The sequence below is a fragment of the Hippocampus comes genome, unplaced genomic scaffold, assembly GCF_001891065.2.
Source record: "Hippocampus comes isolate QL1 unplaced genomic scaffold, H_comes_QL1_v1.1 scaffold237, whole genome shotgun sequence".
Taxonomy (NCBI): domain Eukaryota; kingdom Metazoa; phylum Chordata; class Actinopteri; order Syngnathiformes; family Syngnathidae; genus Hippocampus; species Hippocampus comes.
The window spans coordinates 2101149-2126613 of NW_017806159.1; the positions used below are offsets into that span (position 1 = coordinate 2101149).

General features: G+C 42.6%; 2 protein-coding genes across 12 annotated transcripts in view; one reads left to right on the forward strand and one right to left on the reverse strand.

Annotated features, from left to right (window-relative positions):
* The window catches only part of fancb (FA complementation group B), a 59673-nt gene that overhangs the window by 10802 nt on the left and 23406 nt on the right, over positions 1-25465 (forward strand). For 2 of the 3 annotated variants that reach the window (XM_019895363.1, XM_019895362.1), the window contains one exon: positions 13951-14860. In XM_019895363.1, coding sequence (XP_019750922.1) covers positions 13951-14188 — 238 coding nt within the window. In that variant the 3' untranslated portion in view covers positions 14189-14860. Of the gene's footprint in view, positions 1-13950; positions 14861-25465 lie in introns of those variants that run through there. The other variant, XM_019895364.1, reaches the window with a different exon arrangement.
* glra2 (glycine receptor, alpha 2) lies at positions 1018-16051 on the reverse strand. Of its 9 annotated transcripts, none has more exons than XM_019895373.1 (9): positions 15410-16051; positions 15057-15178; positions 11017-11084; positions 6425-6618; positions 5301-5383; positions 5090-5227; positions 4794-5008; positions 2555-2704; positions 1018-1807 (listed from the first exon to the last, which is right to left on the reverse strand). In XM_019895373.1, exons 1-9 carry the CDS (start codon positions 15490-15492, stop codon positions 1526-1528), a joined length of 1335 nt encoding a protein of 444 aa, XP_019750932.1. In that variant the 5' UTR covers positions 15493-16051; the 3' UTR covers positions 1018-1525. The 9 variants fall into 9 exon arrangements, with proteins under 9 accessions (XP_019750932.1, XP_019750930.1, XP_019750931.1 ...); XM_019895371.1 differs by having other exon boundaries at positions 6425-6648; XM_019895372.1 differs by lacking the exon at positions 11017-11084 and adding an exon at positions 10873-10940 and having other exon boundaries at positions 15410-16049.

Below are 25465 nucleotides of genomic sequence, written 5' to 3' on the forward strand. Positions count from 1 at the left end.
CTGCAAAGTCTAAGCTCACGCATGCTAATGGCCCCACGTCTGTCCGAATAACCACAATAGAAAGACATCGTGTTATCGTGACTTTTATGACAACCTGTATTGTGAAATAATGTCTTTCCAAACACTCACAAGCTTGCAAAAAAAAAAAAAAGGGAAAGGACAAAAATCCCATGATCACCAAGCATTAAAGATCCCTTTTTTTCCCCTCTCTCTCCACTTTTCTTTTTCATTGTCAGAAATCAGTAAGCCGACCATTTTTGACAGGTTGCGGTGGTGCGGTACCTAAAGGTTGGTGCTACTTTCCAGTCTGTTGATTGTAAAATAGGAAGTCACATCATATCTCAAAGAAATGTTGGTTGTCCCCCATCCTTTTTGAATACTTTTTTTTTGTATTCTCTTGATGATGATGTCACACTATTTTTGTAGCCAAAGCCTACCTCCGGAAGTGAAGATCCAAAGGAATTCAAGACATATACCGTATTGGCCCGAATATAAGACGGTGTATTTTGCATTGAAATAAGACTGAAAAAGTGGGGGTCGTCTTATATTCGGGGTCTAGACATTATACCCATTCACGACGCTAGATGGCGCCAGATATCATTGAAGCGAATGCTGAACTTGACTCCCCAGGCCAAAGCGAACCCCTGTCACAAAGAATAAAAATAAAAATAGCGGTAGCATGAAGAAGAAAAATAAAAAATAGCGGTAAGAAAGAAAAGAGAAGAAAATAATAGAAGAGATAACAGAAAATGGAGAAACGTAGCGACAATCTGGAGAAAAGTGGGTCAAAGATCGGCCAGGTTAACCGGCAGCTAAGGAGAAGTTATGGTGTAAACTTCAAGATGTTTTTTTTCTCAAATATATTGTTATAATCATTTGTTTCAGATGTACTGTAATTATTTTCTGTATAAAAATTAATTTGGTGTTCAAAAAGTCTTTTTTCAAACTTGAGTCTTGAAAAAGAGGGGGTCGTCTTATAATCAGGGCCGTCTTATCTTCGGGCCAATACGGTATATATTTTAACCTGGTAAGACCCCTTTTAATCGGGAGATCCTTGAATTATTACAAACGCATATCCATAATATAACATGGCCGCATGTGCTTTTGCGTCTCTTATATAATACAACTTTCTCTTTACAGTATATTGTCTTTAAAGGAAGTGTTGTGACAGTCGTAGGATACAAAACAAATCCCTTTCGATAAGAAGTTCCTCCCGTGGCAACCTGGAAAAGTCTCAGAGTTTCAAACGAAGTTACCGCACAGTTACAAATTGTATCTTAGTTGTACAGACCTCAAGGCAAAGAAGGGTTAGAAAAAGATTTGGTCCACCGTAACCGGAATGCTACTAAACCTTGAGTCCCCCCACCTGCCCACCCCCCCAAGTTTTCCCTAATTCAGTATTTGCAGCCGTACAACCTGAACATTCCCGTAAGGTTCACGAACATGAGACTTTTTATCCCTGAAAGAACTTGGCAGCGCTCCTCAATAATCTTAAGTCTGAGAAACAAGCAGAAGAGCGCAGTCGTTACTTTTTGTCGATGTCCTCGTGCCTGATGATCTTATAGGTGATCCAGTAAAAGACGTTGAAGATGAGGAAGGCCAGAGGGAAGGCGGCTCGAGAGATGGTGTCGATCCTCTTGGCTCGGTCCACAAACTTCTTCTTCATGTTGTCAGTGTCTTTGGGGCCAGACGGCTGAGGGTTTGCGGCCGGAGCAGCATTCTTAACAGCTGAGCCGTCCTTGCTTGGCAGACACTGGTTCATATTGTAGCCAGCGAAATTAAAGCGTCCGTCACGCATGTCTTCATCCTGAAAAAAACAAACAACAACAAAAAAAAAAACGTGGACACATTAAACCTCGGGTGGCATAAACTACTAAAAGAGGGAGGTTAGAGCAAGTTGAGATGCAAAACAACGGAATTGCAAAGACATTTGAGTTTCAGATCAAAAGATAAATACTTTTGTTTAAAACTGATCATTTCTTATTCATTTCAAAATATTTTTCATGTAATGGGAGTTCTCCATATGTTTCCATTCCCAAACGGGGCTTTCAACCGAATGCTTGCCAGAAGACTGCCGCGCCTGACATCATGTTGTCCTTCTCCTTCTTTCAACAGCAAACTACTCGAGACGAAATTAAGTTGTACACTCCCCGTCTTGCCTAAAATGCGAACGTTCAATCAATTCGACTCAATGGACCAAATTTGAAACAGGTTTCAATTGATCACTTCAATCAATATCATTTCAACATCTTTGCATGTACAGGATATGCTAGTAATGATAGGAGCCAGCTTAAAATGGCCAGAAAGCTACTTCAAAGATGCGTAAAATAATTTGAGAATAATTTAATGAAATTATAAGAATATGCAGGACTGGTTGAGACACATTGTTGTCAATTTACTTTTCCCATCGGCTTAAATCCCCAAACACCAACGGTAAACAGAATAGAAATCCAAATGTTGTTAAGCAATCTCACTGTTGACAATGCGTTTCTTATCTTCATCGCTCCAATGTGCCTGCACAAACTTCAGTAAACAAGCGAGGTTGAGAGTCTACCTTGTGATTCTTCCTTTGTCTTCGCCTCAAGCGGAGGAACTCTTTCTGTTGCCTGGAGACGAAATTAACCCCGGCATATTCGAGCAATGCCGCAAATACAAAGAGCAGGCACACCGCCATCCAGATGTCAATGGCTTTCACGTAGGAAACCTGCGGGCAGCGAGAAACATTTTTGAATTCCAGATTCTCCGGCCGGCCAGCGAATCGATTGCGCTTTGGCATGAAAAGAAGTCTTACCTGCCATGATTTTTCTAAATGAATCACATCGGATCATACTCTACGTTTCTCTGCTTATGCACACCTAACTAGAGAAGCGGTTCGTGCGGCATTGATGTTTGTGTGACAATAAACGCGCTGGGGATGATAATAACCGCCTCAGCCACGAACAATCGCTGGATGTTGATACCGCCTCGTCCTCGTCGCGAGGAAGATGAAAGCTGTACGTCAGCGTCACCTCGCCGATTTAGCACGCGGAACGCCGCAACTCAGCTTTATGAGACCACTCTAGCGCGCCGACTTCCTGCTTTCACGAGTGGCGCCTCTCCAAGGCCTCATTTGAAATATTTATCACCGCCACGTGTCTTTCATGTTCGAGACCGTCGACGTGTTTGATGAGCTGTCCCCCGCTCGTACAAACACAGACTAATCACTTCATGGATCCTCAATGTGTGCCTCCCTCATGCATTTACTGCGAGCAACATTGAACAATTTCCAGGCGCGTTTAGAAGCGAGATATGCACGAGTCCCCCGGCAGAATGCTGCCTTTAAAAGCCCCGTCTTCAGTCAAATTGGAAAAACACTGATCTCTCAGCACCGCGCGCCTCACACTTTGCTTGAAAAAGTACAAAGGGAAGAGTTCGTCGAGAGGCAGTTGATAGAAACTGCACAGGTGACTGCCAGTGCGCTGGCGATTAACATGACTTTCTCATTAGCTTCCCTTTTATTTCGAAAGTAACTTGCGTTGTGCGCTTGGGATGGAAACTCTGTTCTTGTGCTCAATTCGAGCTGGCTAAGACTGAAGATAACTGCAATGCCGGCCCAAAAGCCTCATTAGAGCAAAACCGCTTTACCGGGGCCGTAACATTACATCCCATTCGTACTGGAAAACATTTTTTTTTAATCCTAAAATTGCTAAAGTCCTTCTTTTTTTTTTTTTCAAAATCTATCATTTATGACCGTTAACAATTGTGACCGCTTTAATACGTGATGAAAAGCACCACTGATGTCATTTATCACCCCAGTGACGCTTCCTCGGGTAGACGAGGAAGTGACGCTTCTTCGTGTCGCTTTCCATTGTGAGCAGACGTGTTCAATAAACATTTTTTTTTTAAAAAAGAGCGTGGTTTCGGTTTTCGAACAGCCTTCTGGAACGGATTATGGACGAAAACCGAGGTTTGACTGTATATTGTATTGCACCACTGATCTCTGCTCGATGACTCTGCACATTGTCACTCGGTGGTACGACTGCACGGCGGTACCCTTATATTACGGAAAGTCTTTCCATACTTAGATGTCATGTCTTGGTTAATCGTAGTTGCTTGTTATTGCGATACTAGTGTAGCCTATACTACCGGAGATAAATTCTTTCTCTGTGTTCTACATACTTGGCCAATCAAGATCATTCTGATTCTGATTGAAGGCAAAAGGACTCCGTAGAGTAGATGAAAACATTTCAACTTTCATCCAACTTGGTGAGGAAGTGGAGCGTGAGCCTTTGGAGAACTTATTACATCCTGGAGAGGTTCCCAATCAGATCTGGAGAAAGGAGTTTTCCCCTATCGGCGAAGGCCGACAGCGTGTTTGGAAGCACCATTAGGAGGCATCACGCATCCACTGGCAGGTGTTAGACTTCAAGAGTGTCTTTTTTTTTTTTTTTTTAAATCTTCACACCTGCAGACTTTCCCAAAAGACGAGTATGCTTTCATTTTGTAAGAGAGGAAGTCTACCTATTAAAAAAATAAAATAAAATAAAAAGTTGGGAACTGCGAAAAAAAAGTAAAGCAAAAACAGACGATTGCATGTGATCAGATAATGACTCGACATGGTGAAGCAGCATGTGGTTCATTAACCAAAGGTATTCTTGTCCACTCTGCGTTTGACAGCAGGTACCGCGTTAGTCCGAAAACCTTGTATGCTGCCGCATTTTGTCGGTTTCCTCCTACAAGGACACCTCTTGGCGCTTCTGCAAGTTTAATTGAGGAATATAACGACTTGCCACCACAAGTGATGATGCTCTTACTTTTGGAAGCGAAGCTCTCGAGCCCGAGCTTTGAGTGGTCATGGTGAGCACGGTGGTAATACCAAGCGCCACTCGAGCAGGGGCGGCGTCCATGTTGATCCAAAAGGACACCCACGAGAGGATGACAATGAGGAGGGAGGGGATGTACATCTGGATCAGGTAGTAGCCCATCTGACGCTCCAGATGGAATTTCACCTCGATGCAAGTAAACTTGCCTGTCGAGAAAAGATCGCGAGCCCGGTTTCTGATACCACGTCGCTGTGGTTCATATACAGCAACGTGCGGCATCCGCTTACCCGTATTGTAGTGCTTAGTACAGTAGCCCAGCTCCTTCTCCTCCCTCATGATGAACTGAGGCAGAGTCAGACCGTCTGACACCTGCACGGCGCCGTTCTCCAGCCACTCGAAGATCAGGTCGTTCATGGTGTAGCCGACTACGGGGAGACCAAAATCAAAAGTCTACGGTAGATGTGACGCTATAGGTGGCAAACCAAAGTGGATACTTACAACTCTCCAGTTGCATCGTACACGTCTGGACATCCATAGGGAAGTTCTTCAGATCCATCGGGCAGGACAGGATGAGAGTCAACCTAGAACGACCACGAGAAAGCAAATGAATAGAGACAAATAATAGAAAGCGGGCATCGCCATTGAGGTAAAGCGTGGCGCAGTGATACTTGGGTTCTCTCCACCGGGAGACACCAGCAACGATTCACTCCAGCGGCTTCCAATCACACTTTCATTACTGCAACTTATTGTCTCGCCGATGCATTCGGATACCCACTGGGCCCCCCTGCCATCTTTCCCTGCCCGCGAACAGTGATGGAGGCTAACCAGCTTTCATCTCTGGCGTGGACCCGCTCCGCCTCTCCACCCGAGCGCCACTCAGCCCCGAGCAGCCTCCGTAATAGACTGAAACGCTTTCAGTTCTGTGTCGAGAAGATTGAATTGGGCTGCTGTTTGACGTGATACAGAAATGGAATGAAATATTTTCATACTTACTATTTGGCCTTAATTAAAGTCCCCAGTTCGGCCTGGAATTCTTTTGGAGTCCACGGATCCATGCAAACTGGGCATGACGTTCCATTTTATTATTTTTAAAAAATCTTTCAGTCCCTAACAAACCTCTCAGAGATTACCATGTACCAATTCCATCAAAAGTTGTTTTTTTTTTCTCAAATCTACATGCAGTGAATTACGGAATGTCAAAGCGGACAATTGCAATGGAATCAAATCTCATTTAAAGTGACTCTATTCAACCTTCGATGTTGAAGAAAAAGAAATGAACTAATATTCATGTTGTACAAATTAGACTAATAATTTTGCCAACCATGTAAGTAAAACTACTTTTACTTTTATGCAAGAAAGGAAGGATACCAACCACTTGCGTAGGTTACACTCCTACTAACTGTAAATACTTATAAAATTAAATAAAATCACTGAGCATTTGTGTCTCCCTTTTTTCATGGTACCTATTAATAATGCACCACAGTGAAAGGCAGAACACATTTTAACCAGTCACTTATCATTGCAAGCGCCAGCCTGAAAAGTGCGACCAAAGGCCGGCAGCGCGCCGAACGATGCGACCCGACGCGACTGAACTGCAACATTATTTCTTTGTCGTCTTTCACCTGATACTGTAGAGGACGTTGCCGTTCTTAAAGATCCTCAGAAGCTTGTTGTCCGTGGTTACGTCGTGGAAGTTGGCGCCCTTCTCGTTGGCAAAGAAGAGGTCGGGTTTCCAAATGGAGTCCAACATGGACGGGTCCAGGTCCAGGGAGGAGTCTGGGTATTTGCTGTACGCCAGCCGGGGGTCATTCCACTTCTGCCGCAGGAAGATATTCACTCTGTAATCCTGCAGACATGACAAGCGGCTTTGCATATTTTTGTGGTGCAGCTATTGGGCTTATGGGAGAGGGCGCACGCTGGTGATACAAAGTCAGTCATCTGCATTGTTTTTTTCATACAATAGCTTCTCTCTCTTTTTTTAATTTTTTTTATTTTAAGTGTTTTGGGAAATTGCAATAAAAAACATTGCTGGGTAATATCACAGACAACAGTAGTCCCCGAGAAGTGATCACTGGTGAGGAAAATTGGCCCAGGATAGACATTGCAATTTGTCAGTCTGACTGATTTGACTTTGGCGAGGATATCATCCCAAATCAATAGGTTCCTTGTTTGAATTTATATTTCAGGCGATCAATTTGTCTTGACCAACGGCAGCCTGAATCACTTCAAAAAGCAAAATGGACCTACTGGTCTACCCCGAATCACCTTCAATATCTCATATCAGACATACTTTGTAACCAATAGGATTTTTGTTTGGCTGAAAATGCAATACCCCTTCAATTTGAATGATCAATTTGAAATGATTAGTAGGCCAATGAAGTGCTTGAAGGAGCAACTGGTGCTTTGACACGGAGCCAGTACGGCACGAATGTTTCACGCTTACTTAGTAGAGAAAGTAGCATGCGCCTTTAGATCCGTGACAATCCATAAGGTTCTCTCTCTTTTTTTTTTTTTTTGGTTGCAATTTAAAAATTAATTTCAGTTCTGACACCACACCTCTACCCTTGCGATCTGAAAGAAATCGATGGGGTTCTTGCCTTGACATGAAAAGTAATAGTTACAGTTAAATGTTTTCAAGATCAGCATTCCCTGCGCCCTGTAGAAAAAAGTAATTTCATCTGACATTTGATATTAGCTTCCACCGCCATGTTATGTCGTACATCCTTCAACCTCCATTCCTTTCCTTGCACTGTTTATCGACATCATTTGCCTGAAGGTTTAAAGTTCAGTTTCAACTCTGCCCAGCAGAGCGGAGAAAACAACAACGCGCAGCTTTTGATCGGATCAAATTCAAACTGCTCCTGCCGTCTGGGATCACGGGTCCTTCAAAAATCAATAGTCTCATTGTTTTGCCGCAGCGGGAATCACGACTAAAAAGTTCAATTCCGTGCAGTGCAACGCTGCTCCGTGTGCTTATCAATCTGACATTTAACCTCAGCTAGCGAGGTCAAACTCCGTATAGATATGAACAGTTCGTTTTATTGATATATCTCATCTCTTTTATAATCTCTCGTGGTCTTGGTTTGACACAGAAGAAGAAAAATGGCTTGCAGTGATTTACAGCTAACATAACTGAATCGAGTGCCTCATAGCGCATCGAGAAAGTCGTACTGCAGCTACCTTTCTATAGGATAATCAACCTACAATCATTCAACCACATTTGCTATCGCGTATACAGAGGTCCTCGGTTCATGACGACGGGCGTCCGTGGTTTTGTGATTACCAAAGGCGCACTAGTGTAGGAATACCTTTCTTATTGTTTTTCAATTGTTGAACGACAATTTTTTTTTCTTACATATATAGACGAAAATTAACACTTTGCTAACTGTTACCGCAGATTATTGACGGACTACAGTGCATTTCCGATAACTTGTGGTACGCCGCAACTGCAGGAAAGGAACTCCAAAACTCCATGTACTCTTGCAAATATGTTGCGCTCTTGGTCTGACCTCGAGAAATGATGCATGATAATGTAAAGAACAGTTCAAACGGCAAATAGTCGAACTTTTCTGAGCTGATGTTTGATTTCAATTTGGGTAAGATAAATTTTGGAATCATTAGCTTTCTTGCTAACCCTGAAATGTGGAAAGTTATCCAATTTCACGGAATTGCTCTGAAAATTATTATTTCTTGAGTACAAAAAGGGTTTGATTTTTGCTCACCTGTCATCTATGACAGCGACATATAGTGACAATGAAATGCTCTTCCGCTAAATGGCAAAAGGGACAATTAACCTGTGCATCCGTTTGTTACCATCCATACAACACAATTATAGTTTATTTTCAACTCAACAGGTCCAGATTTCATAGGAAGTAAACTTGGGAGACAAAATAATCATTATTTTAGTGCCAATATGCTTTTGGTGACATTTTGGTGGTGTGCCGTGAGCTTTTTCTAACAATTAATATGTACATTGGCTCAAATGTTGGGAAACACCGTTTTGGGCTACAACCTGGAAGATGAATGGAAACGAGCACGTACTGGCTGATTTCTGAACCCAGCCAATTTGTGTTTCATGTCATTCAAAATCGGTCTTGCTGGGACAAAACGAATAATCTTGTTGTCACCTGTCGCTTCGCGGGAGACTACAACGATTTGTTGAGATCAAGTGACTTGAAGACAGAAAAACAATCTCGCATGCTCACAACACCGATCCAAAATGTTGCAACCCAAAAATGAAAGAACAACACGTGATACACTGTAAATGAACCAGGGGTGAAAATGAATCCACATCATCCAGTTGTCCCTGTCAAATATTTTAATATGTTGGCTTTTAATAAAAGTTGGGAGCCTTCCAATTTGCGCCAACTTTTCTCATTAAGCGCGATCATGTAGGAGCCATAATAGAAAGCAAATGATGTGTTTATTAGATACGGCGCGTGGAGAGGAGCAAAGCTCGGAGCAATGGGAAGCATGTGTCGGCGCAATGACATGCTCTTATGTTGTTTGACATTTCATCAGCGTGTTGGCGCCTCGCGAGCGTTCGCGCCCGTGTCGTAATCCGAGTAATTGCCAGCCCGTGCCAAAATTAACATCCTCCATTCACGATCTAAGTGGTGATTAACGGCCATTATGAAGCTTTTGGTGGAGTACTGCCGTGCGGCCTCACCGCTTTTTTTTTTTTTTTTTTTTTGGTGGGTATTTTGTTCCCCTTTGCAGCGCGGAATATTTTAGCATATCAGCGCTTTTGGAAGCTCAAGCCGCCACCCGCCGTTATTGGCTGGACTGGTGGAGATTTAGCAGCTGGGGTTTACTGAATGAATTATTATTTTAGATTAATGAGAAAAAAAAGAGGGGAATCATGGTAGCTGAAAGCAAAATGTGTCATTTATATTCGCTGCATGATCCGCCAACAGACTCTTTTTAATTGGAAAAAAAAAAAGGAAAGTCGAACCGTAATTTTCTCTGAGAAAATGATGCAAATAGAAACATCAGTTCTTGTCATTTAGTAACATAGCCGTCCATTTTGTGTGCCACTATCCTCACTTTTGCCACGGCCGGGCTGGAGCTTGCTGAACTGTGTTGTTGTGTTTTTTTTAATGATTCGCTGACATCTCTTGTGAGTGTTGTAAAAAGAAAGAAAGAAGAAAAAGCAAAGAGAAATTTCTTGCTCAGGGAACCACGATTGTTTGTGGTCTGCTCCTATTTCTTGTGATGACTGAATAGCTTTTTGAATCAAGTTTTGCAAAAAAAGCCAAAGAAAAAAAATAAAACATGCACGTTAATCCTTGAATTAACTGCTGATATTTCCACACATCTATCGTGATCAATTTTTTTTTTTGTCATTTGGAGAGAGAGGAAGTATAAGCACCTTGAGATACCAGTGACTCAACTTCAAGGTTTTTTTTGAGATCCAATCCGTTATTCTGACATTTTTTTTTTCCGTTGAGTTGTCAGTAAAAATTTGAAATATTCTACGTTGGCTAATAACAAAACCCAAATGACTTTCCAACAAGCATCAGCTTGCCGGAGAGCAAGCTATTCTTCAAAAAAAGGCTTCAAACAGTTTATTCCCATTTACAGTTGATGTTTACTGCCAACCTAAACAAATAGAATTACGTGTGCACTTAAGACAATCAACAATGCAAAATGCCGTAGATGGGCTAACCAATAGCATCTGTGTTGCATAATTATAACCCTTTAGGCAATGGATATTCAAACACAAACGGTTGAGCAACACATGTCGAAAGACAATGTACTTACTGGCATATATTCTTTATCCTTTAGCCTAAAATTATTGATATTGCATAAAATAGGCGTATTGAGTCAGTTATGAGTCTCATCTGTTTTATACTGCCCCCGAGTGGCCATGGCGCAAACACAAATTCTGAATGCGGAAAGATGACAAAAGATTCGCGTGGTTTGAGTTAGACGGGTGGCCACAGAACAAATTAGACTTGTATCTCAAGGCACCGCTCAATTATTGTATTTTGTGAAAGGATGATAAAAAAATATATATTTTTTAAAAATGATGAAGAATTCACTCAGTGTTTTCGACCCCTCAACTCACCATGGTAGTTTCAGCTATAGAACCGAAGCTGTTGATAAATATGTTGCAGGTAACGTTAACGGGCGGACCTGCAGGTTGAGGGACAGATAACACATTCACTCACACTTGTGCACAGTAGAGCAGACGCAATGCCGGAGAACTCACCATGGTTGTCTCCGTGACCGAGCCGAAGCTGTTGATAAAAATATTGCATGTAACGTTTACGGGGGCACCTGTGGAATGGAATGACAATGACACGCCTTAAACACATTGATTCGGTAGTGGCAATGAAGGATGAGCGTGCTTGTTTATAACCTCCTGGACACGTCATTAGGGACACCAACCAATGCAGTCCGACCACTCCCAACCACTTTTGACAGAAAGACCCTGTAAAGTCAATACAAAGATTTGTTTCTCATTTACCCACATTATAAATGTTGAAATTTTATTGCTGAGAAATATTTAGTGGGGCTGAGCGATTATGAAAAATAATTGAATTGTCTTTCCTAAATATTGCGATTTTGATTTAAATATGTGATTATTATATATCACAAGTATTTTTTTTTAACAAACACAAGCAATGAATCAATCTGTCTAATAATAAGTATATCAATTTTATTTTACATAAATGTTTTGGTTTCGGAGGTTAGCCTTATGCTAACATAAAGGCAAATAAGATAACGTCCAGTAACATAATGTGAAGTCTGGCATGAGCTAAGAACTTGAGCATCTTCGTTCGCATCACGGTTATCTGGATCAATTGTGACATGCAGTTAGGTTGCTAGCTTTCCCATCTTAGAGCGCCTCATTGTCAGCTGTCAGTGCGTGCGCCGAACACAGAAAAAGTAGCCTTTTCAGCCATAGCAAGGAAGGCCTTTATTTATGTATTTATTTATTTTTAGGTCTGACTTGGCAGCCAGCATCTTGACAGGGGCTTTGCGCTGGTGCGGCTGCTTCAGAGCTACTTGTTGTTGTGGCATGCTAAAGCCCTGCGATGATGTTGGGATATATTTCAGCCAATGAAGACTTAAATATATAGAAACCGTATATATTCAAATAGATTTTCGCAGCTAAAACATATAGGGATGCGTAGGCTGTATGCATCCATTATTCAGTGGGGGATGGTTTTACACATCCATGAGACACCACCATAGCATTTGAGAGCGGAGACAAACGCTTGATTTTTCACACTTTTATGACTCATTTTATATGCTTGGTGATTTTTTTTTTCAAACTTCCAAATTTGGCAGAGTTGTTAACACTCTTCTTCTCTGAGAGAATTGAAAGACATTTATTTTCCCTCTGCAGGGGAATTTTGGGCGTGGAAGATGATCACAGTGTATCCCACATCTCAGTTCTTTTTTCATACGTTCCACCAATCAAAAGAATGAAATCGAATTTAGAGTGCTCGTGAAGTAGTCGGTTTGTTACAATAAACCAAACCAATCACAATCAAGCCCAATCAAAACAGCTCTAATAGTGGATCTCATTAGATTGTGCACTGGTGTACCTAATGTTTTGGCCAGGGAGCGTACATGCTTTGATGGACATATTTTAATGTGCAAAAGTGCTCATAAAAAATGCAAAGGCTCTGAATGTCCTAATTTCTTTCATAACTCCCAAATGAAGTCCGTTTGACATGACTTTCCCCTCACTCTTGTCTGAGCACCAAAACGCTTTCCTTCCAGTCTCCTCCCGCCTCAATCAGATCATTTTCCAACATGGCTCTTATGAGCACTGAAGTAAAAATCTCCGAGCCAGGCATGCAAGCGTTTGCCATTTCAGGTCCCAGCAAAACTTCCGACAGGCGCAAAGTGAGGTTGTCAGCCTTTGCCGCTGCCCTTTTCCCCGCACGTTTCCCATCAATATTGCATCAGACTCTGTATTAATATTTGCCTCGCTTTGTTGTCAGCTGACTAAGACTTAACGGGGCGAGCAGGAAAATAAAAGCAGCTCACAACAATGTCAGCAAAAGGAAATCTAGGTCATCCTTCAGCAATGCAACACACTTGTCAAGGTGTGACAAGCACCGAGTGGAAATTGCTTCATATGGAAAAGGTGTGTTTTTGATTCATCGGCAAATATTTTATGAAAATAGAGTCAGAGCCACACTCTAGATGAAAAAAAAGTATGAATAGTTGTATTTTTTTTGTGAAGAATTATTCCACCAGAGTAGTGACTTTTTTCAAGAGAGAGTTGTAAAAAAATATACAGTGTTGTCAAAAAAGTATTTGCCCCTTTCTGATTTCTTTGCATATTTATCACACACAAAGGTTTCAGTTACTCAAACGAATGTTAATATCACACAGAGACAACCCAAGGAAATAAAAAAATGCAGTTTCGAAATGCTAATTGAATTTATTAAGCACACACAAAAAAATGGGCAAATACTATTTCGCAGCACTATAGATCTCAAGTGTAATTATTGTACATCTCAAGAGTTGTAGTGTTGTATATCTGCCTTTAAGGGGTGTGGCCTAGTGATTCTCTGAGTGTGAGTTGTGGCCAACTGTAGCTTCTTGCAAGTGTTGTTTTCATTTTGTATTTGGCTGTTTGTTCAGATTTGAAGTGCATGGATGACTTTGGACCACCACCGCTCCCCTTCCCACTTCCGCCAAGTGGTGCCATACCTGCAGCTCAAAATTCAAATTTGGCTTGCAGCACTAAGCAAAAAATAATAATAATTTATAAAATAACATTGAAAAAAATCGAGAACATTTAGATGGTGTGAGAAGAAAAAGTCCTATTTTTAAATGAAAAAAAGCCCTAATATTTCAAATGTATTAACTTTATGTAAATAATCCTATAAATTAACTGTCATAATGTCAACCCCCCTCCCCCCACGGTCCTTTCACCCTTTTTTAAAGATGGTCATGGTACACCTTTATAGTGACAGATGATAGTTGAAAGAAAAAAAAAACACGCACACACCTTCCTGTATACTCAATCTCTTGATGCTCCATTTGACTCCAATTAAAAACTAGAGGAAGACCCTCCCAAAAAAACATCTGGACTTATCCCTGCCCACCAGACACGTCTGGTTGCGAGCCGGGACCCTCCTTATGTTTCCAATGACAGCTGCTGTTTGTGTCTCCGCAGCATCTCAGCACCACAAGACGGAAAGCCTGCAGCCTTGCCATGGGGGCACCATCCATCATTTGGACCTGTCAGGGTGACACCCCCCATCCTGCCTGTAGCGAGCATTCATCAACACCTCCCTGCGGACTCTGGTATTTACACATCTCCTTTCATTTGTTTTTGCATTTTTTATTTTTTACTTTTTTGCATTTGTGCACATGATGGTGGGATGTTTGGGGGGAAAAACATGCAGCGTTAGGGTGAGAAGTTATAGCCACTTCATTAGGGTACTCGTATTAGAATTTAGAAACACGATAATACTGAATTTTCTTTGACACTGTCACTGTTATTATTGTGGTTGGATTTGTATCCTCTGATGCAACTAAGTAAAGGTGTATATGTTCTCCAAAGAAGCCTTTCGATGTTGTTGGCAATCACGCAGGTTGACAGCAACTTGAGGGCTGCAGCAACGAAGAAGATATGACTGTCGGCAACCAACGTGATTTGGCCCAGGGACTAGGATTAAAGATTTATTTTAGTTAAGGGTTAGTTCAAGGGGCTGTAGTTCTCGTAACTCACCTGTTATTAATGTACTGTATATCCACAAAGCATACTTATATTGAAGTATTTTTAGTTATGTGAAAAAATTGGAGCTGTCTGGTTTTGTGATGAAATGACATCTAAGGCCTCTTGGAAAGACTATTTCTATACAGGTATAACTTATTTTACAATTGAGATGTCTGCTTTTGCATTTGAACTTTTCATACGGTTACATTACAGTTTTGTTTTGTTTTTTTAGATATTTTTGTTTCCTTAACTGTCACTTACAAAGTCGTCAGCTCACCACTGCAAACTACACAACCATATTGATCAAGATTCAGTGTCAATAATTTATATCTGACAGCGTCAATGAAACTTGAGCATGTGAGGACTTATTTCGCGTTGCATTGCCTAAGTGTACGTAATGAAGTGGCCAGCGTGAGTGTCCACAACTGAATCACAAGTCTCGTGTCTATCTCCGGTTAACAATCAATCAATCAATTAACGATCGATTACAAGAGATTCTTACTTGTTTCTTAGTGGTGTTGAATTAATTACATGAAGTGAGTCCGAAGGTGAACACAAACCTTTAAAATTGGGTCGTATTCGCGCGTCGTAGCCTGACGTTCGACCCATGAGCGAGTCCAGGAAGTCGGACGGAGACATGTTGGACGATGACCGGGGGTCGTGCTCCTTTGCGTCCACGAGCCTAGAAAACACGGCGGCGATCAAAAACACGGCGCGTGTCAGGTGGGTGGGACCGTGCGTTAAAACGCATTACGCGCGGTGTGGTTTCTTTGCGCGTGTTAATAGGAAATTGACGTGGCGCACCACGTCGCGCTTTGTGTTGAAATTGAACTGAAATCGTTGTCAGACCTCGGGTAGAAAAAAAAAAGTCTACAAGTGCGTTAGACTTGCGTCAATCCACACAGCCGCCTACCTGAAGTTGAAGAGTAAAGCTCCCCAAATCATCAGCAAGGAGGGACGCATTCCGGGCGATGTCTTCTTTTTCACTTCTTCCATCTGTCAGTGCTCACCCAAAAAGCGCTCTCCTCCCGCATGGCCAAGCTCTCGCGCGGCGCATTCCACCGCATACTTTAGTTGCAGACAACTCTTCAAAAAAAAAAAAAAAAAGGATGGACAAAAAGGGTTGCGGAGAAGAAGAGGATGATTGAGGAGGGGACTGAAAACTAAAAAACAAAACAAAACATTTTACTCCCTCGGAGAAGCGGGAGGCACGTTGGGGGAAGCACTGACAGTGGAAGAATGACTGAGGAACGCCTTTCTCTCCTTTGGAGTTTTTTTTTTTTTTTTTTTTTTACGCGCACGCGTACAAGTGGCAGACGTGCGTTGGGTTCCAATCTAACGCGCACACGACATGGTACAGTATTCTGTAAAATGTTATGTAACAAAGATGTATCTATTTTAGAATCGTGCATTCTAGTGTTTTGACTATTTTTGCACGTTTTCAGACATACTTTGCCAGATTTTGCACAAGAATCCGTGAGTGCGTGCGCGTGTGTGCGCGGAGCACCTGTTTCACCGCCACAGCCCATACACACTGTAAACAAAGGGTCCTCCAGTCAGTGAGAGGCTGGATGGAGAGTATTTGGTGGCCTGGTTACCCTGGAAACAGATTCTCAGGCATATGATTGGAGACGCCGCAAAGGTTGGTCTCTCCGAGCGAGACGAGATGAAATGTGAGTGACAGACAGGGAGGTGGAGATCCTGCGCGGAGCTGCACGAGCGGGGAGGTGTCTCGTGTCGCCACCCCGGGATTAACAGTTCCCATTGAGATCAATTAGAATTCTAATCATCTGTTACCGGAGCGGTCGTCATAAACCCTTTAGGAGTTGCGCAGGGTATGCCTTAAGTATGCCATTTTAATATTGTTGACTATTATCCAAGTGTAAAAAGAAGTTAACCGCGGTTAATGACGATTTGGGAGCCCACACATGCCAAATATGCGCACGCACACACACACACACACACACACACACACACACACACACACACACACACACACACACACACACACACACACTCCTAGTTTGTTTTCCAAATCCACTTGATGAGTTTTGAGCAGGTTTGGTTATCCTTTTATCCATGGTTGGGTTGTTTTTGACCCAGCAGACTGGATTGAAGATTGGATTTGGGTGGGCTAAAGAGCTGAAGCTGTTCAAGCTGATCACCATTTTCTGACAGTTTTGTTGTGTGCTCCGTTGAAATCAAAGTGACGTTAATTCTTAAAAAGGGGTGGCTGGTGGTGGTGGCTAAATTGTTCAAATCCCTTTCAGACTTGCTCTGGTGACGCCTTATAGGGGAACGTTGCTTCTTCTTCTTCGAAAACGTTGGTGATCAAATTAGCATTGATTTTACTACTACTGATAGCATGCCTGGTAATCCTTTTCTTTGTAGCTTTAACTTGTCAGTATGAATACTTTTTACCCCTTGTTAGATCACAATCTTGACCCAATGTGCTGGGTCAAATCCTCAAACCAATGCGCTGAGTACAAATGACCCAGCATCCACTTTAGTTTACTTTTGACCAAAGGCAGTTTTAGGAGTGCAATTTAAGATAACCTTTTACGCTTCCTACTGAAACAAGACTGAAATATTCTCATACACAAAACGGATTTTTCCCCCACTCATTGACCACATACAAGCAACTGAAGATTTTAGATGCCCCGTTCTGACATGCTGTCAAACACACAACTGAAATCCTTTCACACACCATACTAAAGTACGTCCACATGCGAGTGAAAACAAATTCAGTCCTGTGTATGAGAGCATTTCAGTCAACGATGAAAGCATTTCAGCAGAAAATGTGACGATCATCCTAAATCATGTCGAATTATCCCTTAATTAGGAATCTCATCTCTCAAACAAATGAAAACAACCTGCGGCCCGGTGGTCCAGTGGTTAGTGCGTTGACCTCACAGTGCAGAGGTAGTGGGTTCAATTCCAACTCCGGCCTCCCTGTGTGGAGTTTGCATGTTCTCCCCGGGCTTGCGTGGGTTTTCTCTGGGTACTCCGGTTTCCTCCCACATTCCAAAAACATGCATGGAAGGCTGATTGAACACTCATACTCATTTTTGATTGATAGGTGCTCGGGTCTGATTGGCTGGTTAATCTTTATGTGAGTGTCTGGAAGTGAGTTGTGGGCTACAGCAGCTGCTCGAGAGTTTGCTCATTTTGGACTTGTGTGTTTTGTGCTGAAAGAAACTGAAATCGGAAGAGGTATACTGACAATTTATGCCCCACCCCCCCAAAAAAAATGTTTACAATTCAAATGTTGCAAGTTAACAGAACAAGCCATTTGTGAGGTTTCACTGTAAATTATTGATGCTGTGACTTGGGCCTCATAGTGTGTGAGTGGACTGTGAAGTGACTCATTTGTGAACGTGTGGAAGGATACACAGCTAAAAAGTATTCCAGTTACTTCCAATGTGCTCACTCTACTCTGTGTAATGCGGGTGTAGTCACGGTGCTCCAAACTGTGACACGCTCAGGGCCATATTGGCGTGTTGCTCGGTTCGTAACCGGCTTCCTGATCATCGTGGCCTTTGGGAGCCTGCGGAAAAGCCTCCTCTTTTAATGCTTAGGTCACCAGTGTCACATTGCATCTCACGGTGGCGGATATGCGGCCTGCTTATAGCTTTTATTTGTGTGTCGGTTCATATATTTTTGGGTGTCACCAGAAGCCTAAAGCACGTTTAACCGTTTGAACGCCGAATGCCTGCTATGGAATTTTCATTCTGCATGTGCACTACTGTGAGAAAGTCCTTTGCGGAAATTACTGGGTTTGTTTTTCTTTTAAATCAGCAATACAGTACATTAACAATAATCGAATAATGACAATAGAACCATTCCCTCGCTAATTCTAATTCTTACAACTTCAGAAAAGTGGCATACTAACAAAAGAACAAACACACTTTTTCCCTCACTTGCCACTCAACGCCGCCCCTCAGGATAGTGTTTCACGTTTAAGTTTTTGCGTGATATCATCGACCTAACACACGGATGGCACCAAATCTTTGGTGATTGGGCAATCAGAACCAAAGCCACCCAACAGAACTAACATGCTATTGTAGCTGCTCATACCAGCAAGACCTCAGCCGTCAGCAGCTATCACCAGCTCCGAGCGGGGCCCGCCAGCAACATGCTGGCGCCCTGCTGGGCTGCTGTGGCTCAGATGGTAGCGCGGGTTGCCCAGTAACTGATATTTTGGCTGCTTGAATGTTGGCTCCTTTGTTGTACTTTTGCTGCTGGTCCAGCATGCTGCAGTTGCCCTGCTAGCATGCTAGTAGCCAGTAACACCAACAAGAACAGCACAAAATCACAACAAAACCATGCTGTTCTGTGCTGCTAATTTTTTTTAATTAGTGTGGGCTTCCTGACGATCTGACTGACTCATTTATGAATGGCTTGAATAACTAATTGCTCTGTGACAAACTATTGTGCCGATTGACGAAGTGACTGATTGTCAGATGATGAGTAAACACATGAACCAACCATACAAAGCAACCAAACAACCAACCGTGAGCCAAACAATACCTGTAATAGTTGGAACAAGCCTAAATGATATGTTATTTTTCTATATTTCAAAATATCTGCTTTGGACCGGAGATGTCATATATGTACAGTGCGTCATGGGAAGTGAAGCAAACTTGGCTCGCATAATGTGTCCTGATTTATATGACTGATCCGTGGCAAAAAAATAACCACCGTGTCTTTTGGACTTTTCACATTGTCTCCCAGCTGCTGCAGCTCTATAATGACACCATAGCAGAGCTTCTGGTGTCATTTTAATGGCACCAATGGCCATTAGTTTAATAAGGGGGAAACTTTAGGCCAGGTGGGTCATGCAATTAAAGGAGGGAAAGTCAAATCCGCGCATCATTAAGAGGAGAAGTAACGTCTGTCTGGGAAAGGGCAGCCAAAAAATGTCATTTATCCACACAGTCATTAAAATTGTAGCCTCTTAACAAGCTGAGCAATTTTAAAGCTGCCCACGCGTACACACAAAATTAGTGTTGTTATTCAGTTGGGGATTACCGGAGTATTGTTGTCTAAGAAGAATATCCCGCTCACTTGGTGAGTTCAAAATGATCCCTCCAAATAATTTGTACCATTCAACAAATTCAAAATAAATCACAGCCTCGCTTTGGTGCACACAGATGGCGGTCGGGAAGATTGAAGGCACTGAGAAATTCATGTTGCCTGGCTTGGCTTGGCGGCTGTCATTGATTTCCTTCCCTTGTTTTTGACTGTGCCGGAAGAGCTCACCTGGAAGCCAACGTGCATCCGGTATATTTGACGTTCCAGTGCAGTGGATCTGAGACAACGGAATCTCCACTGCCCCATCGATTCCTCATGCCTTTATTCCGCTCTCTGCCCTCTAATACCACTCATGGGGGCTGATCTCAGGCCCTGCACGGATGAAACAGAATAACTGGGAGCTCTTTCGATTGGCTGCCAACATGCCCGCTAAAAGGATGCCAAGGCTTTAATGAGTGGATTCTTGAAGAGAAGGGAGGATTTTTTTTTTCTCGCTAATTCTCTTGCGCCACAACACAATTATCATAATCCCGCCGCCGTCGTAAAACCGAGCCCTTCGGTTGCTTGTATGTTTCAGCACGCGCTCTCAGCATTGAGGGCAACAATTTGGAGTGAAGCACGCTCTAAATGCTAACCGGCATGCTTCTCCTTGAGCCTGCTCATCCCCAGCCTGAAGCTCTGAGCTCAGACTCGCCTGTCAGTCACAGCCCTTATGTCTCGGGCGGCTCAACCGACTGTCATGCTGAACCGATGCTCCGTCGACAACCCTCAATATGCGTCTGGAAATTTTATGTCGCTTTCATCAAATACCAATCCATCATCCAGCCATTTTCTGATGTGGGTGATCTAGCATTTCTATTTAATAGATAATTGAGATATGAATAATATTGCAAAACTTGCTTTCCAGTTTTTTATGTCTAAAAAAAACCCCGTTTTACGCCGTTGTGGGCGTGAGCACAGCAGACTTGATTCGCCGCCAGTCGAATCTCCTCTTCTCATTCCCTGTAAAGTAAGCGCACAAGATGCGCACGGTCCTCGACAGGGCGTAGGAGGAAACTGATTTGCTGGAGTTCACGCAAGAGGTCGAAATGCACGAAGCACTGAAGTGCAAACAGATCTCCGCGGGCAAAAGATGTAATGTTTTGGCCAGAGAAATAACAGAGCTGTGAAGTGGGCCCTTGGAGACCACCTTCCACGCCAACTGTTTTTGTCCATGTGCGACAATGGGGTGGTGGAGGGAAGCTGGCACTTAAAAAGAAAAATCGCCTTCTTAGTTCACCCAATCATTGAATCCATATAAGAAAGACAAGCCCTGCTGTGATCACGGATCCTTTTAAGTCGGTGGCACCATCCCCCGTGTTTCTCATGCGATGGCCTTCATCTTGACAATGGGGTGGTGGAGGGAAGCTGGCACTTCGCCTTCTTAGTTCACCCAATTATTGAATCCATATAAGAAAGACAAGCCCTTCTGTGATCACGGATCATTTTAAGTCGGTCGCACCATCCATCCCCCGTGTTTCTCATGCGATGGCCTTCATCTCAAAGCCATGTTTACTCTGGCTCACTATTTATCTATTTCCGGCACGTGAGCGTCGTCGCCGGTGTTCCGCGGCCGTCAGACTGATACAAAATGGATGAATCGTGTTTCTTGGCGAGTTTCCCCCAGATCGTCCTTTGACAGGCGCTTACAGGAACTATGCGAAGCCACCATTTACACAGAGGAACAGCTTATTCGCTGATTCGCCTTTGCTTTTACATATGTATGGAGAATTTAATCTCCCCCGCACACAGAGGCATGCGTTGAATATGAATGTGTGACAATGTGGATAGCCCGGGAGTGTCGTAATCAGGCGTGGCTTTATCCTCCCATCACATGGCAAAGAAGACGAGAGATATGTTGTGCTTGCACAAACATGGCTTCACAAAAGTGATTAGCACGCAGCCCTGTCAAAAAGTGAAGAGCACATGAAGAGGACGGCCTGTCATGCTCGCATGAAGCATCCTCTTCTATAGAAGGAAGACTATTCTGGTCCGATGGATGAGGTGCTTTTAAAAATAGTTACCACCTACATGCGGAGGATGAGAAATCCGTTTCGAAGAACTCGTGGCGAGACTCGCCATTAAGTTTGCCTTCTGTCACAAGTCTCACTTAGGTTATCATTGCGCTTGGCCCTTTAATAAGTCAGTATTGAACGGCAGCTTGAATTGCCGTCCTAGCACAGGGAGAACATGCAAAGGAAGGCAAAGGAAGGCTGGATATGAGGTTCGATACTCGAAGCTCAGATGAGTGAGACAGACGTGTAAACCGCTTAAAGAAGGTACTGCCTGTCAGGCAGCCTCATCGGGCCCCAAACAGACATTCTTAAAGTTTAATTCACCTTTAATTTTGGGCCGATGATAAAATCCTTAAATCCCTTGCAGCTGTATATTGAGAAATGTTCTATTTGATCACGCAGTTGTTCACAAATTGGTGAATGTTGTCCCAATCCTTGCTTGTGAACCACTGAGACTTTCGGGGTTGTTTCTATTTTATCCAATCATGACACTCACCCGGTTCCAATGAACATGTTCGCCTGTGGAATATTCGGAACATTTTTTTTCATTTTCAATTTTTTTATTTTGCTATCCTGGTCTTTTGTTGCCCTTGTCTGAGCTTTTTTTTTTTTTTTTGCAACCTGTTGCAGGTATAAAAGTCAAAATGAGAGAATATTTGCCCCAAAATAAATAGATAAATAAATAACCCAGTTTGAACAATAATTATCTTGTCTTAGTAGTGTTTTCATTTAAATATAGGTAGAAAAGAATTTTTAAATCATTTTATTCTGTTTTTTCCTGACATCCCAATATCATTGTAATGAGGTTTTATACATTAGATGTGCTTATATTGTAACCTTTTGAAGTATTTCATGCCACAACTTCAACTTTATAATTTACATCTCATTTGGAATCTGTTCCACTCAACAGATGCACCACCACTGCAATGTTGCTTCCAAGAAGCGTGCAGGGTGAGAGACCCTCAGTTGAGAACAGACTGGCACCCAATAACCAAAACTGAAACCTTTTTCTTTTTTTTTTTTTTTAATAAGAACACACATAGGCAAATTTTTACATTCTGTTGCGAAACTGTCAATCATTCCCGCCGGCAATCGCCAAAATAGTTACCACCTACATGCGGAGGATGAGAAATCCGTTTCGAAGAACTCGTGGCGAGACTCGCCATTAAGTTTGCCTTCTGTCACAAGTCTCACTTAGGTTATCATTGCGCTTGGCCCTTTAATAAGTCAGTATTGAACGGCAGCTTGAATTGCCGTCCTAGCACAGGGAGAACATGCAAAGGAAGGCAAAGGAAGGCTGGATATGAGGTTCGATACTCGAAGCTCAGATGAGTGAGACAGACGTGTAAACCGCTTAAAGAAGGTACTGCCTGTCAGGCAGCCTCATCGGGCCCCAAACAGACATTCTTAAAGTTTAATTCACCTTTAATTTTGGGCCGATGATAAAATCCTTAAATCCCTTGCAGCTGTATATTGAGAAATGTTCTATTTGATCACGCAGTTGTTCACAAATTGGTGAATGTTGTCCCAATCCTTGCTTGTGAACCACTGAGACTTTCGGGGTTGTTTCTATTTTATCCAATCATGACACTCACCCGGTTCCAATGAACATGTTCGCCTGTGGAATATTCGGAACATTTTTTTTCATTTTCAATTTTTTTATTTTGCTATCCTGGTCTTTTGTTGCCCTTGTCTGAGCTTTTTTTTTTTTTTGCAACCTGTTGCAGGTATAAAAGTCAAAATGAGAGAATATTTGCCCCAAAATAAATAGATAAATAAATAACCCAGTTTGAACAATAATTATCTTGTCTTAGTAGTGTTTTCATTTAAATATAGGTAGAAAAGAATTTTTAAATCATTTTATTCTGTTTTTTCCTGACATCCCAATATCATTGTAATGAGGTTTTATACATTAGATGTGCTTATATTGTAACCTTTTGAAGTATTTCATGCCACAACTTCAACTTTATAATTTACATCTCATTTGGAATCTGTTCCACTCAACAGATGCACCACCACTGCAATGTTGCTTCCAAGAAGCGTGCAGGGTGAGAGACCCTCAGTTGAGAACAGACTGGCACCCAATAACCAAAACTGAAACCTTTTTCTTTTTTTTTTTTTTTAATAAGAACACACATAGGCAAATTTTTACATTCTGTTGCGAAACTGTCAATCATTCCCGCCGGCAGTCGCACCGTAGCGCCACTTCCCCCCTGCGCCGTTATCGCCATGGTACCATTTTTAGAAAGCTGTGGGGTGGTAAACACAGTTGCCATGGAAACGCGGCCCAGACACACATTGATAAGCGGATTGGAGCAGCTGTATTTCTCCGATGACTAATGAAAGCTCAAAAATCGGTGAGGGGTTTCGGCTGGCAAGCACAATTAAACACCGCCAATTGGAATCTGTTTGAGTTCTCATTACAGAGCAGATAACAAACGACTCTTATCTGGCTCTTGCCATCGAGCCCTCGCCTTACTGTCTGCTGCCAGCCACCTCGGCGTCGGCAAAATAGGCACCCATTTCCAATTAGATTTTGACTTTCCAAATGGACGTATTGATCTTCTGGTAGCTGTTCTCATCAGGGCACAGGTAGGGTGGGGTGAGACAATAAGAGACATTTTGATTTGACAGCAATCAATAATGTCGGGTAGATACGCACTACTACTAATAAGCCTTCTTTTGAAACACGCTTCAAGGTCAGCATAACATAATGTGCGTTCTTATGACCAACATAATTTGGGATTCGAAGATGCTTCAGCTCGTCCCCCATACACCCCGCCGCCACCCCACCCGGTGCATTTGTGGCCTTTGGGGCTCTCCATGGGATGCACACAACATGCTTGACATCCCAAAACATAGTGCACAGCTTGTCAACTGCACCACACTGTGAAGAAGCACACATGGCAATATTTTATTATTACTTGTTTTTTTTATTTTTAGAAAATACAAACATGTCAGGGGACCCGGTCCCAGAGCCGTCACCTTTACGAACTCTGTTGTTTAGGGATTTATGACCCTGGCAGGAATACATACCCATTGTAAAAAACAAACAAACAAAAAAAAAAAAAAGCATGAGCAATCAGACAAAGTATTCATAGACCTTCTATGATGAATGAAATATTTGGACCTTGATTTCCCTGGCCCGCACGTGGGTTACCCGGGCCCGCCTCTGGAGCCAAACCGGGTGGTGGGGCACAATGGCAATCGCCGGGTGGCCGGCCGGGCCCGCTCCCATGGGGCTGAGCCGGGCACAACCGCACGAGGGAATGCGGGTATTCATTTGGGGCCAAGGACAAAGGGTGTGGAGAGAGTTGGGTGAGCGAGGTTGAGAAGATCCGACTAGATATTTTGAAATCTGCGATTTTTCTGCCATTTTCGCATCTCTTAGATGCAGTGTTCTAAGTCTCCTTGATACTCTACCACAATTTTTTTGTTGTTTTTTTTTTTTTCATTTGAACTGCATAAAAAAATTATGTGCAGTTGAGCTGAACGTGAAATCTTTTTTTTAAGTAAAGTTTTGAAGCAAAGACTTCCTTTCTATCAGTCAGCGTGCGATCAAAATCATTACTTTCGCATAATAACAAGCAAACATTTCTAGCTATGCGCCTGGTCCTGCGATTGACTGATGACCAGTCCGGGGTGGACCTTGCCTCTTAAAATTGATCCTACTGCTCTGTGGAAAATATTAAATCGATACTGGACCGAAAGGGAAACTTTTTGTCACCATAGTGCCATCTGCTGCATCTTGGGATGCACTGCTCCATCTCACCTCCAACCATGAGTCAAAAAAATAATTGAATTCTGCAAATTCACAAATTGATTTATTACCCCCCCCCCCCCCCCCCCCCCCACCCCCCCACCACCCACACACCCAAACA